The 13830-nt window shown below is 38.5% G+C and overlaps 4 protein-coding genes across 6 annotated transcripts in view; 3 read left to right on the plus strand and 1 right to left on the minus strand.

The window, feature by feature from the left end:
* Nucleotides 1-2798, minus strand: part of LOC109124727 (guanine nucleotide-binding protein-like NSN1) — a 3094-nt gene extending 296 nt beyond the window's left edge. Inside the window, exons 1-9 of the mRNA XM_010449155.2 lie at nucleotides 2674-2798; nucleotides 2311-2555; nucleotides 2006-2105; nucleotides 1738-1911; nucleotides 1424-1638; nucleotides 1064-1328; nucleotides 802-981; nucleotides 487-698; nucleotides 7-397 (exon numbers count right to left, since the gene is read on the minus strand). Coding sequence (XP_010447457.1) covers nucleotides 41-397; nucleotides 487-698; nucleotides 802-981; nucleotides 1064-1328; nucleotides 1424-1638; nucleotides 1738-1911; nucleotides 2006-2105; nucleotides 2311-2555; nucleotides 2674-2692 — 1767 coding nt within the window. The 5' untranslated portion in view covers nucleotides 2693-2798 and the 3' untranslated portion in view covers nucleotides 7-40. The remainder of the gene's footprint in view (nucleotides 1-6; nucleotides 398-486; nucleotides 699-801; nucleotides 982-1063; nucleotides 1329-1423; nucleotides 1639-1737; nucleotides 1912-2005; nucleotides 2106-2310; nucleotides 2556-2673) is intronic.
* LOC104730208 lies at nucleotides 3025-8141 on the plus strand. 3 transcript variants are annotated; one of them, XM_010449380.1, is made up of 17 exons: nucleotides 3025-3244; nucleotides 3334-3454; nucleotides 3530-3636; nucleotides 3712-3859; nucleotides 3946-4084; nucleotides 4180-4282; nucleotides 4520-4657; nucleotides 5458-5558; nucleotides 5706-5819; nucleotides 5945-6183; nucleotides 6305-6363; nucleotides 6454-6639; nucleotides 6711-6834; nucleotides 6935-6993; nucleotides 7170-7315; nucleotides 7399-7575; nucleotides 7671-8141. In XM_010449380.1, exons 1-17 carry the CDS (start codon nucleotides 3184-3186, stop codon nucleotides 7983-7985), a joined length of 2337 nt encoding a protein of 778 aa, XP_010447682.1. In that variant the 5' UTR covers nucleotides 3025-3183; the 3' UTR covers nucleotides 7986-8141. The 3 variants fall into 3 exon arrangements, with proteins under 3 accessions (XP_010447682.1, XP_019100406.1, XP_010447752.1); XM_019244861.1 differs by having other exon boundaries at nucleotides 6149-6183; XM_010449450.1 differs by having other exon boundaries at nucleotides 4189-4282.
* LOC104730491 (serine/threonine-protein kinase At3g07070) lies at nucleotides 8959-11572 on the plus strand. Its single transcript, XM_010449700.1, has 6 exons — nucleotides 8959-9293; nucleotides 9378-9730; nucleotides 9832-10022; nucleotides 10234-10423; nucleotides 10510-10901; nucleotides 10982-11572. Exons 2-6 carry the CDS (start codon nucleotides 9613-9615, stop codon nucleotides 11336-11338), a joined length of 1248 nt encoding a protein of 415 aa, XP_010448002.1. The 5' UTR covers nucleotides 8959-9293; nucleotides 9378-9612; the 3' UTR covers nucleotides 11339-11572.
* Nucleotides 11972-12762, plus strand: LOC104703724 (serine/threonine-protein kinase At3g07070-like). Its single transcript, XM_010419798.1, has 2 exons — nucleotides 11972-12091; nucleotides 12172-12762. The coding sequence occupies exons 1-2, from the start codon at nucleotides 11972-11974 to the stop codon at nucleotides 12526-12528; spliced, it is 477 nt and encodes a 158-aa protein (XP_010418100.1). The 3' UTR covers nucleotides 12529-12762.

A 13830-nucleotide genomic window follows, 5' to 3' on the forward strand; every position in this document is an offset into this window, starting at 1 on the left:
AAAAAAAAAAAAAAAAAAAAAAAACGTTGTTTCCAATCACTCATTCTTCAGGCAAAAGTCCAGCCATTGGAATTTTAATCTCGATCTGGTCTTCTTTCATGGCGGAATCTTTAATCTTCTTGTAATCAACTTTGAAATCATAATCTCCCTCCATCATATCCTCATCATCAGCTGTTTTCTTCGCTTTCTTCCTCCTCTTCTTCTCTGCTTTCTGCTTCTTTGTATTCAACATGCTTTCTGCTGAGTATAGCTTCACGTTCTGTCTGGCCGTCTGTGATTTCTCCTTCGCCTTTCCTGCCTCTTCCTCCTCATCCCCACCCATAGACTCATCCCCTCCCATAGACTCATCATCACTCTCATGGTCAGGCTCTTCTTCCGTCTGAGTCTTAGACTCATCCTGTGTGTTTTTTTGTTTTGTTTAGAGATGCATAAACCAAGATTAAACCAGATTGAATCATTTACAAGCAAATGGAGAATTTTACCAACCTCGATCATAGTTTCATCAAAATTGAGAGGACCATTTGAAGGAACTTCAACAGGGTTGAACTCGTTAACCGTCTTCAAGCTCCCGATGAAAGACGATTCACCACTGTAAACCTCATCGATGTTAAATTCCTTGGCCAGCTCGGTCACAATCTTTGACTCAGCGTGTCCACCTTGGTCCCTCTTTGGCGGCATTGTATAGTATGGGATTTTACCTGCACAACCATTCAGATTTGAGATATTGATGAGTTAGAAACTGGTTTTAAAATACTCTGGATGCTTCTAGTTTATAATGAACTAAAAAAGATGTAACCGCACCTTCATTCCAGTCATGCAAAACAATTCTCGCAGCAGCTTCAATATCCACAAGACCACCCTTTTTAAGCTTACCCCTTACGGTGGCGACTTTATAGAGAAAATCATCGACTGCCTCGAAGCTCGGGATTTTGTAGAGAGTCACCAGCATTTGTGTTGGACAAAGCTTGAGAATTTCCTTAACTAAATTTTCACACAAAGCAGAAGATTATAAGACAAGGCAAGAAGAGATGTGCGAGTTTATCTATAGATTATTTTCAATTACCTGGACTAACTGGGTCATCCAACTTCTCGATTCTTTTACAGTTGCGGAGAGCTATAGAAGTATCATTTCCTGAAGATTTGAGCATCACAACTCCAGGACAATCCAACAACTTCACGTTTTTGTCCAAGTGAACCTCTTGCAGAGACCTAGTCAGTCCTGGTGTGGCACCGACATTGACAACATGAGCTCTCTTCAAACTGTTAATAAGACTACTCTTCCCGACATTAGGCAGTCCAATAATACCAACTGTAATAGATTTTTTCAACTGCCAAAGAACAACAAAGGAAGGATTCAATTGAAACTAGACAATAGAACTTCTTGCTAGCAGGGTGATTAAAGTGAAAATAATGAATAACCAACCTCATGACTTCTAGAGTAGTTTTTCAACAGTTTGATAAGAGTGTCTGCTCCAAGACAATCACTAGTCTGCAACATATTGCTTGGTTTTGATGCCTTAGAGGATTTCCAACCCAAGTTTGATCTCTGTTCCTGGGTGCTACATTTGAAGGCAACAGCAGGAAATTCTTCCCTAAGGTACTTAAGCCATTTCTCAGCAGCCTCACGGGGAACAAGATCTAGACAAAGGAGATTCGGTTACAATAAGTAAAGGCAAGACCAAGAGGAAATAAACAACTTTTTATGTCCAAGAGCAAAAGACTAATAAAGGAACTTACCAATCTTGTTCAACAGCAAGACAAGATGCTTATTGGGACCAGCTTGCATAACCATCCTCTCCATATCAGTACATCTAGTGCCAAGGGGATCACGGGCATCAAGAACCTCCAAAATGACATCAGACAATTCAATGACTTTAACAAGCTCCTTGTAGAAAGCCCTCTCCGAGTTATCTGTTAAACAATAGATAGACATTAGTGAAAGTAAAGACGACAGAAAATCACATAAACGTGTAAAGAAGATATCCAAATCAAAGACCACATTCACCTCGAACATTGACAACTCTAGTTGGCTCCTCTCTGGTCTCTTCTTCTGTCTTGGTGTCCTTATCCTCATCATCAACCAAACCAAGTTTCCTCTTTTTGGCCTATATAGATTTTATTAAGACAGATGAGAACACAAACACCAATTCATAATACGAGAAAATCAAACAGCAAGACATGGAAAATGCTACTTTGATCAATCAATTAAAACCCAGAGCATAAAGGCAATGTCTTTAACAATTGAAGCTATTACTAATTATCAAAACAACTATAAGAGACAAATTGAAAGTAAGATTGAATAAAGGATACCCTTTCTTTGCGGGCGAGTTTTTTCTGCTCCAGCTCTTCGAGAGCACGGGCACGTCGAACTTCAAGGGCCTTGAGCTCTTGTTCCTTGAAAGGCCAGTCATTGGGGATACCTGGGTCCTTCTCTACTCTTGGCTTACGGTTAAGCCCTAGCTTTTTAGCATCCTTTGCCTTCTTCTTGTGGTGCTCCTTCACCTTCCTCAGAACCTTATGCTTCTGCTTCAAGGTCACCCTCTTACTCTTACTCTCTGCAACAACAACCAAAACAAAAAAAAAACAATGAATAAAGACCCAATAAATATCCTGAACTGAATAATTGATTCAATTCATCGACTATGACAAATTTGAATGAAGGATCTATCTTACTTTTACTCCGTTTCACCATCTTTGTCGCCTTCGGGATGAGAGCGAAGCAAAATGAAAAACGAAGTAGGTTTAGAAGATAAGGGTTTATGAAGAAGGAAGATGGAGAGATATCGGCGTCAAATTAGGGTTTTGCTATGAGATGGATTTTTGGATACATAACCCGACCCGGTCGAGTTAACTTTATAAAAGTATAAAAAATGAAACAAATTTGGGGTGAGAGAGGTTCGAACTCTCGACCTCCGGATTACTCTGACAGCTATGAGACCCACGCGCTAGCCAACTGCGCCACCACCGTTTATAACGTTTACAAAGTTCAATTATACTTGACTTTCCTTGTCCAAAGTCATAACCTTGACTTCGACCGGTCGCCTGAAAGTCTGATTTTTTTTTTTGGCTTTAAGATCCCGCCGGGCTCCGGTGGTGGCGGTTAGACTTAAACCCTTCAAAAAACCTGACTTTTACTGAAATTCGTTGAGCATAGGAGAGACAAGTGAAGCCCAACAGTCAGAAATGGCTAACAGAAGCTTCCATTTGAAGAAATTTTCATGGCTTTCTTCTCGGATTCTCTCAGGTTTCCGAGAAAATTGATCGTCTTCTTCGATTTTAAGCTTTCTGGGTTTTCGCTATTTTAATGTTTTTAACCATCGTTTTGTTCACCAGACAGCGTTCAGGGGAGATTCCGGCGACCCATTACTACTCCAGCCATTTGTTTAGCTCCTTCATTCGATGGAGATATGAACATTGGGTCCAAGACATTGTTCAACCAATGTCTTTCTCGCGGGTAATTCGATTTATACTGTTGAGTTTGGGCTTCTGAGTTCTGAGTTTCTAATTTGTAATGGGCAGTCTCTTTCAGATTTGCATCAGTACGACGAGTATCTCGAGCTTCTTCTTCTTCTTCTCCTTCTTCTCCACTTGTTGATTTGCTCTCTTTTATTAGAGCTTCACTTGATCAACTTGAAGGTAGCTCTGGTTCTCTTATCTTGTCTTGAAACATTCATATGTGTTGTAAACAAAGTTTGTAAATTGAACTCTTAGGTCCTTCCCATCATTGGTTGAATCGAGACATTGGGAACAAACAGCTTTTCAAGGATAAAGGAACTTATGTTGTTCTCGCTGGAAATTTGCTAAACGAAGCAAGTGATCCCAGTGGTTTCTTTGAGAAACTAAAGTTGCTTCAGCAGAGGTTTAAGAATGCTTTCAACCAAAAAAAACTCATGGCAACTTAACGGGAACTATAGCTAAGTATTTGTTTTTTTGTGGTCTTTTAAGGTCCCCTGGTGTCTGTTTCATGGGTATCCACTTCAGTGATCAAGCTCGAATCACTGATGATCGAACTGCTTTAGCTGAGTTGATTGTGAAGGAATACCTCACTTTTCCTGTACTACTCTCTGAAAAAGAATTTCCCAAGGTATATATTTCGCTGTAGATTACATCTTTGTATATCATTCCTCTCAAGTTATATGCAAATATCAATTTCAGTCGAAGGTGTGATGTTTTTTTTAGTTGTATCAGACAAGTGGGGAAGTACGTTATATCGTGTTTAAAGATTTTAAGAACGCTTTAATCTCCGAGGAGAAGGATCTCGATATTGCTTCTGTATCTAAAGGTATACCTACTTTATCATCGTATTCACTACAAATATTCTCTACAATGTCATACTTATTGTTCCATGTTCACCTTAAGAGAAAAGAAAAAATTTACTATTGTGCTCCTAGCTTGTGAACATTCTTCGCTTCAGACTGTCAATCTTCTTCAGCATCTTGAAAGACGAAAGCATATAATAATTCTCGTGATTTGTGTGCTTAATACATATTCTGGTTCTTCTTCTTGTGCTTTGCTGCAGCTCTTGACAGTCTCGCTCAAGATATTGAGAAATCCAAGTCTGTCAGACTTTTCACGAACACTTGGTCAAAACAAGCTGATGCTATCAAGGAGTCACATTACTCTTCTTTTTTTCAAGATTTGTTACTTTACTTTCCAGGTATATCTTGAANGGTCCCCTGGTGTCTGTTTCATGGGTATCCACTTCAGTGATCAAGCTCGAATCACTGATGATCGAACTGCTTTAGCTGAGTTGATTGTGAAGGAATACCTCACTTTTCCTGTACTACTCTCTGAAAAAGAATTTCCCAAGGTATATATTTCGCTGTAGATTACATCTTTGTATATCATTCCTCTCAAGTTATATGCAAATATCAATTTCAGTCGAAGGTGTGATGTTTTTTTTAGTTGTATCAGACAAGTGGGGAAGTACGTTATATCGTGTTTAAAGATTTTAAGAACGCTTTAATCTCCGAGGAGAAGGATCTCGATATTGCTTCTGTATCTAAAGGTATACCTACTTTATCATCGTATTCACTACAAATATTCTCTACAATGTCATACTTATTGTTCCATGTTCACCTTAAGAGAAAAGAAAAAATTTACTATTGTGCTCCTAGCTTGTGAACATTCTTCGCTTCAGACTGTCAATCTTCTTCAGCATCTTGAAAGACGAAAGCATATAATAATTCTCGTGATTTGTGTGCTTAATACATATTCTGGTTCTTCTTCTTGTGCTTTGCTGCAGCTCTTGACAGTCTCGCTCAAGATATTGAGAAATCCAAGTCTGTCAGACTTTTCACGAACACTTGGTCAAAACAAGCTGATGCTATCAAGGAGTCACATTACTCTTCTTTTTTTCAAGATTTGTTACTTTACTTTCCAGGTATATCTTGAATTTTCATTTTTATCTTTCACGCTACTCTCTAATATTTTGTTCACGGACATTTTCTGTGACAGGTTGTATCTCTGCAGACGAGGTTGGAGACCGTCTGTTACTTTCTGATACCAACCACCATCGTATAATTATATTCGACAACAGTGGGAAGATTTTAGACAGTGTAAGTGAACTGAATCAGATTTGCGGAATTTTAATCTTCATAGAGTTACTTTGCTCAATTTCCTTAGAAGGGCATTAGTAGAGAGAAAGTTCATGGAAAGCTCCTTGTTTAACGAAACTAAACTTCAAGACAATGTTTTTATTTCAGATTGGTTGTTTCCCAGGTTTTGAGGATGGAGAATTTGAATCTGCAAAGATGTTACGTCCTACAGGGACCCTTTATGACGAAGAGGAGGATTGCCTTTACATTGTAGATTCTGAGGTATGACTCCTAGAAATATATACACGAGTATAAATTATGATAACTGATTGTGCCATTGAATGTTTTCATGTTAAGATTGTTTTTCCTCTTTCTTTTCTTTCTTTTTCCCCATTCTTTGAGTTAAGAACCACGCAATTAGAAGAGCAAATATAGATAGCCGGGTCTTGGAAACAGTATATCCAAAGGTTATTAAGAAAAGTGGTGGCTTGTGGTCTTGGATAATGGAGAAAATGGGTCTTGGAAAAGATGATGAGATAACAGTTGATGTTGATGCCAAATCAGAAGAATTTGATCCTCGCTCTCTGTTGTTTCCATGGCATGTACTGAAGCGTGATGATGAGAGTCTGTTAGTCAGTAACAAAAGGTAAAAAGACTAGTTAAAGAGATTGCTTCTTTACTGTATTAGTAGTGATAGCTCGGTCTCTCTTTCTTTCTTTTGCCACCCTTTTACGCTCGTGACCAAATAGGTTTCTCGTATTTTACAGCTTTACGAAGTTATGGATGATAAATTTAGCTTCAGGAGAGATCGAAGAAGTCGTGGAAGGTTACATACAAGAATTGGCATCTTTTTCTTTCGTTTTATTTTGTGGCATCTTGACTCATTGTATCCAACAAATCTTATCAAAAATTTAAGGGTTTTCGAAGATAATGGAGATCTGCGGACAATCAATCACAGAGAAGCTATCAGTGTTGAAACATATGCCTTCTAATTGGTTGCAACAGCAAACTGAGGCTATCGCCTCATGCAAGGAGCAGCCAAGTGCTTCCCTTTTTTCTTCTTTTACTAAGCTTGGAGACAGCATTGTCATGACAGATATAGGTAAACGATATTCACGCAACTTTCTTTACATCTCTATGCATCAACTAACACATTTTGTCTTGTACATTAAGCTTGTCAGCAGGTGTTGAAGCTAAATAGAGAATCTGGAGCATGCTCTAGCATTCAATTCTCAAACATTGGGATCCTTGGGTTGCCCTATTGGTTGTTCATTCCACTGGAGAGAGTTTTCAATCTGTTAGTGATTTCGTACTCATTATCTTATCCATTAACAACACTTCTCTTGTTCTGGAACTTACTAATTGATGTCGTGTTGTTTTGGCTAAATTATAACCAGAGCGAATGGAGTTCAGGAAGGACATCTCAGTCATACTCAGGAACTCCGGTTACTGCCAGGTGAGATTTGGTAGACAGACCCTAATTTTTTTGCCCATTCTCTGATGCTGATCTTAATGTTAGAAGTTCATCACCCCAGTCCGAATTAGCTGCAGGATGAAGATGGTTATAACATTGTTCGGATCCGACAATCTATTTATCCGGTTTGATTTAACTACTACTTTTTCATTTAACAGGTAAAATTAGCATACGGTTGAACATAGAGATTCCTCCATGGACAGAGCTTGTTGAACCGATACAAGAAAGCTGCATATGGCGACAGACAAGAGGCGCAATCAGTGAAGTCTCGAGTGCTGGAAGTGCCGTTGAACCTTCAGAAAAGGTTAGTTAAGAGAATTGCATTACCGACATTTGCTCTGGTTTAAATCCAAGTTAGCTCAGACATTTTGTTTTCATGACTTACAGGTTGGAGTTTCGCAACAATGGTATGATGAATTAGACAGCCTTGCCAAAGAAATAGCCAACCCCGAAGCAGCTGAGGAAGAGGAAGAAGTAGATGTTAGTCCTTCTGAGGTTGAAAGAGAAGAAGACGGACGTATTCACATCGATTGTACTGTCAAATCAAGTCCTGGCACTAGTGAGGTACGCCTAAACTCTTCTCTCTAGTCTCCGTTATCAACAAAAGCCAAGGTTTACTATACAAAAGAGTATAACTTTGTCGACTTGGGATTGTGCAGCTTATTGTTTATGCAGCATTGTATTTAAGACTGGCGAGAAACGAAGAGACAGAAAGTGCAAGCCAGGAAGAACTGGCGAGAAGAATAGCAGAGATTTTGAAGCCAGTACGGAACATAACGACTATGAAGGAAGATTTATTTGTGAAACTGTTGTCCAAGTCAAAGAGAGAATTGAGAGACATTGTCTTCTTGAAGCCAATGCATGTGCGGATAAGGTTAGACTCGATGGATCATCCAAAAGCCGATAACTCAAGAGACGTGATCTTGACTGACTCCTCTGTTGAGGTTGATGTCTCTTTGAACACGGGCCAATAACGATGCGTTGCTCCATTCTTTCTCATACGTACCAATGGGCTACTCCTAATTCTTTTTGTTTGAGGTGGTAAAAATGAGCTTTCTATAAGTTTATGACATTATACAGAGAAACAATTTGATCGGTTCATTATATGAAATGGTTCACAGTTTGTTTAAGATGGTCCAAATCTCTCTAATGGATTCTCTATTTTAGTGTTTCTTCTCTTTCTTTTTTAGTAAAAATTTTGAAAACGTAATCGATATTAGTAAATTTTGAGTGCAATTAGTAAACAACAAAATGAGGGAAAAATAAGAATATTTGAGAACATGAAACAAATAAAACAGCTATCGTTTATGATTCTGTTAAAACGGAACGACAATTTCAAACCAAAATCCAAACTGATTTTTGAAATATGTGGAACAACAAGTCAACAACAACCAAATGTTTTATTTATTTATCATAACATATTATTTTACTGGTTAGCTATAAGTACTTATCTGTTAATGTGATTTGTTAAAATTCGAACTTATTACATATGTGTGGGGATTGAAACATACATACTAGATAATTAAGAACATTATACCATTCAATTCAATTGGTAATCTCAATCGTTATTGCAAGAGCCTCATGGAGAAGAAGATTGTTGACTTATATTTGTAAAACAAAAGGGACAAGAGAAATCGTCATTACCAAGTCATATTAGGTCTCCTCCATCATTATACCTGCCTTTTCTTCTGATTTGTTCGCAATTTTTTAAATAGTTTTGAGAATAATAATAATAATAATGTTACGATTATTCGCATTTGATTTCAAAATATATAGTTCGTGCAAGCATCAACATTACATGTAATGTAAACCTTTTGTAGCATAATATATTCTATTCAATTCATGGTCTCCATGTTATTATTCTCTCCCTCTTTCTTCTCATTATTTCCCATTTCTTCAAACCATATTATATTAATCACTTTTATAATCTGTTTTGAAACCCTTAGAGAAATGTGAGGCACACAAACATGAGAGCAATTATAAGATATTGGAACCCATTTTGTATATTTTAATTCTTATAATAAAACAGTAGTTTAATTTGTCTCTATATTAAGAAAAATTCAGAAACCTAAAACCTGAAGAAGAAAAAAATCAGTTTTTTAGGAGACTCTTCCGTGCTTTGGATCCCAACGGTTTTGGTGTTGATTTCTCTTGATCTGGGTTTTGTTACATCTTTGACGTTAAAAGAAAAAAAAAAGTATCAACGTGAAGATAAAAGGGAAAACCCTAATTAAGGGTTTCTTGGGCAAGGGACAACCATTGTTTATCAAGGATTCAAAAAGGTTTGTTCTGCTTTTTCTCACCCAACCCACATTTTGCTTCTTGATATTTTATCTGAAAATGTTTTTTTTTTCCTGTCAACGCAGGCATTTTTTTAATAAAACGATTCCAACAAGATCCATCTTTGGTCTTGATTGATTTGTGGTCCTCAGACTCTGTTTTTGTACAAGTTTCTTCGGAGTTTGAATCCAGTCCTGCAGAATTGCCGCGGTTTGAAAATCCTCTATGATCATAAATCACTAAGAACAAGGAAGAAAGAATAAAAAGAGAGAGATTGAAGTTTTCTTGAGATTGGGTTCTTTACAAGGGAATAGAGAAGAAATGAATTGCTTTTCATGTTTCTATTTCCATGAAAAGAAAAAAGCTCCGAGAGATTCAGACAATAGCTGCCGGAGAAATGGTGAGTTGACCGGTAGAGACAACAACAAAACACACCCTGGTAAGCTCAGAACATCTATATATTATTTTTTTATAGATATCTTATACTATATGTCTTAGGGTTTAGAAGACTAGATTCAGTAACCTTTGTATTGCTTACAGAGAATCCAAAGACTGGAAATGAGCAGAACAAGAACAATGATGAAAACAAAGAAGTAACAAACAACATCGCCGCTCAAACATTCACCTTCAGGGAGCTTGCCACTGCAACCAAGAATTTCAGACAAGAATGTCTGATTGGCGAAGGCGGTTTCGGAAGGGTTTACAAGGGAAAGCTCGAGAAGACCGGCATGGTCAGTACTGATTAAAACATCTTTCTCGAGTTTAAGTTTAACTAGTAACTCATATATATGGAAAATGTAATAGTACATATACACTTTTGCAGATCTATATGAAACTTGATGAATATGGCATACATGATATAGCATTCATGGTCTCTGCTTCTACGTTTCTTTATAATAAATCTCTTAATTAAGAATTTTCAAATGGTTATATTGGGTTCAGGTTGTGGCAGTGAAGCAGTTAGATAGAAATGGGCTTCAAGGGAACAAAGAGTTCATCGTAGAAGTCTTGATGTTAAGTCTGTTGCATCACAAGCATCTCGTGAATCTTATTGGATATTGTGCTGATGGAGATCAGAGACTTCTCGTCTATGAGTACATGCCTCGTGGTTCACTAGAAGACCATCTCCTCGGTACGTTACAAAACTAAGGTTCTATGTTGACTAACTCCGGATTAGTTAGCCCCATGTGTTTTAATTGTAAATTGAAATGTTTACAGAACTAACACCGGATCAAGTACCGTTGGATTGGGACACGAGGATTAGAATCGCTCTAGGAGCTGCGAAGGGTCTTGAATACTTGCATGACAAGGCAAATCCTCCGGTGATCTACAGAGATCTCAAAGCAGCTAATATCCTTCTAGACAGTGACTTCAACGCCAAGTTATCTGATTTCGGTCTGGCAAAGCTAGGTCCTGTCGGGGACAAACAACATGTGTCTTCCAGAGTAATGGGAACTTACGGATATTGTGCTCCAGAGTATCAGAGAACCGGTCAGTTAACTACTAAATCCGATGTTTATAGCTTCGGAGTTGTGTTGTTGGAATTGATAACTGGACGAAGGGTTATTGATACTACCAGACCCAAAGCTGAACAGAATCTAGTGACTTGGGTGAGTTTAATTGCCTCTTTTAAGATTACTAGTATTCGTCTTCATCAATAGCTTTACACTAAACTTTCTTGTGTGGTTAGGCACAACCGGTGTTCAAAGAACCGAGTAGGTTCCCAGAGTTAGCGGATCCGAGTCTGGAGGGAGTGTTCCCGGAGAAAGCTCTGAATCAGGCAGTAGCAGTGGCAGCAATGTGTTTACAAGAAGAGGCAACGGTACGGCCACTCATGAGCGACGTGGTAACAGCTCTCGGTTTCTTAGGAACCGCACCAGACGGCTCTATCTCTGTTCCACACTACGATGAAATTCCTCCTCAGCGGCCGGATGAAACGTCCGGTGAGGATCCAGCAGCGGCGGAAGAACGGGAAAGAGCCGTGGCAGAGGCAATGGAGTGGGGAGTTGCTTCAAGAGCACATTCCCGGAACCCAAGTGCTTCTTGATTCTAATGTTTTGTCTTCTTTGAATATTTAATTTTGGGTTTGGTTGTTTTCTTCTTATTTGTTGGCTTTTCAATTTCAGTTTCAGAAAGATAGTGATAGATAATTGTTACCTTTTCTTTGTTCGTTATGTTTTGTTTTATTTGAATCTGTATATTCCAGCTGAGAGTTTTCATAGCTTGAGAATTCTTATTCTTGGTTTCAAGCTTTACAAAATTTTCGGTTTCATTCTCGTGTTTAGTCAAAATGATTCATGCCATGAAAGATCATAAAGATCAGCAGCTAAATAGCAACACGTCAACACATCTATCTTCATGAGATTCATGAAGTAAAATATATAAATTGCCACTTTGAGAATCAAGAATTCTATATGACTATATATCATGAACACAAAGACACGCATGAGTTGTATTCAAAAATTAAAAAGCAACCCATCTAATTAAAAAAAGAATCTAAGAACATTAAAGAAAAACCCTAGGTCAAAACCTGTAACAGAGGAGGAAAAAAAGTAAAAGACGTGTAATGCAAGAGATACAGCAACGATACATCAGGATAGGCTTAGGCTACGAACAGATATAGCTGTGGAGCCAGAACCGCGATCCCAATCTCTAGCACGCGAAAACCCTATATCTCTATATGNAGTTAACTACTAAATCCGATGTTTATAGCTTCGGAGTTGTGTTGTTGGAATTGATAACTGGACGAAGGGTTATTGATACTACCAGACCCAAAGCTGAACAGAATCTAGTGACTTGGGTGAGTTTAATTGCCTCTTTTAAGATTACTAGTATTCGTCTTCATCAATAGCTTTACACTAAACTTTCTTGTGTGGTTAGGCACAACCGGTGTTCAAAGAACCGAGTAGGTTCCCAGAGTTAGCGGATCCGAGTCTGGAGGGAGTGTTCCCGGAGAAAGCTCTGAATCAGGCAGTAGCAGTGGCAGCAATGTGTTTACAAGAAGAGGCAACGGTACGGCCACTCATGAGCGACGTGGTAACAGCTCTCGGTTTCTTAGGAACCGCACCAGACGGCTCTATCTCTGTTCCACACTACGATGAAATTCCTCCTCAGCGGCCGGATGAAACGTCCGGTGAGGATCCAGCAGCGGCGGAAGAACGGGAAAGAGCCGTGGCAGAGGCAATGGAGTGGGGAGTTGCTTCAAGAGCACATTCCCGGAACCCAAGTGCTTCTTGATTCTAATGTTTTGTCTTCTTTGAATATTTAATTTTGGGTTTGGTTGTTTTCTTCTTATTTGTTGGCTTTTCAATTTCAGTTTCAGAAAGATAGTGATAGATAATTGTTACCTTTTCTTTGTTCGTTATGTTTTGTTTTATTTGAATCTGTATATTCCAGCTGAGAGTTTTCATAGCTTGAGAATTCTTATTCTTGGTTTCAAGCTTTACAAAATTTTCGGTTTCATTCTCGTGTTTAGTCAAAATGATTCATGCCATGAAAGATCATAAAGATCAGCAGCTAAATAGCAACACGTCAACACATCTATCTTCATGAGATTCATGAAGTAAAATATATAAATTGCCACTTTGAGAATCAAGAATTCTATATGACTATATATCATGAACACAAAGACACGCATGAGTTGTATTCAAAAATTAAAAAGCAACCCATCTAATTAAAAAAAGAATCTAAGAACATTAAAGAAAAACCCTAGGTCAAAACCTGTAACAGAGGAGGAAAAAAAGTAAAAGACGTGTAATGCAAGAGATACAGCAACGATACATCAGGATAGGCTTAGGCTACGAACAGATATAGCTGTGGAGCCAGAACCGCGATCCCAATCTCTAGCACGCGAAAACCCTATATCTCTATATGGGTTGCAGCTATATAACCGCAGGAAACCCTAGCTATATCCACGCCAGGAAGTGACTCTAGTATCTCCATCTTTAGATCTATCGGTAAATAAATCGAGTTTTGTCGAACTAGGGTTCGTTGTATGCCATCCTGTAGATAAATGATCGCCTCGCGCTTGTTCTTTCTTTTTGCCTCCAGTCAGTCCCGGCCCGTCCATAAGGCAAGCAAAGCACTTGCTTTAGGCCACATAAGATATAGATAACTGAAAGGCCACAAATGCAAAATAATTTGTTTGGCCTGATGGTTCAATAGTTCTTTTTTATGTCTAATATCTAAGTGCTTTAGGCCACTTTTAACATAGGGCCGGCCCTGCCTCCAGTCTTCAACAAACTTGGCCTTCCAATCAACATCTATTAGTTCTTCTTCTGCTTCTTCAGTCACAAAACCAGCAAACTCTTCCAAGCACTTTTGCTTCCACAAGTCATTGTCTGAAGCCAAATTCCGAAACTCTGAACAAACGCAGGAAACCCTAGTTATATCCACGTCAGGGAGTGACTCTAGTATCTCCATCTTTAGCTCTGTTGGTAAATAAATCGAGTTTTGTCGAACTAGGGTTCGTTGTACTTGTATGACTAGAGCCTGAAGAAGAATGATCCAATCATTAGCCGGAACAATGTTTTGACGAGG

Source organism: Camelina sativa, chromosome 1 (assembly GCF_000633955.1).
Source record: "Camelina sativa cultivar DH55 chromosome 1, Cs, whole genome shotgun sequence".
NCBI lineage: Eukaryota > Viridiplantae > Streptophyta > Magnoliopsida > Brassicales > Brassicaceae > Camelina > Camelina sativa.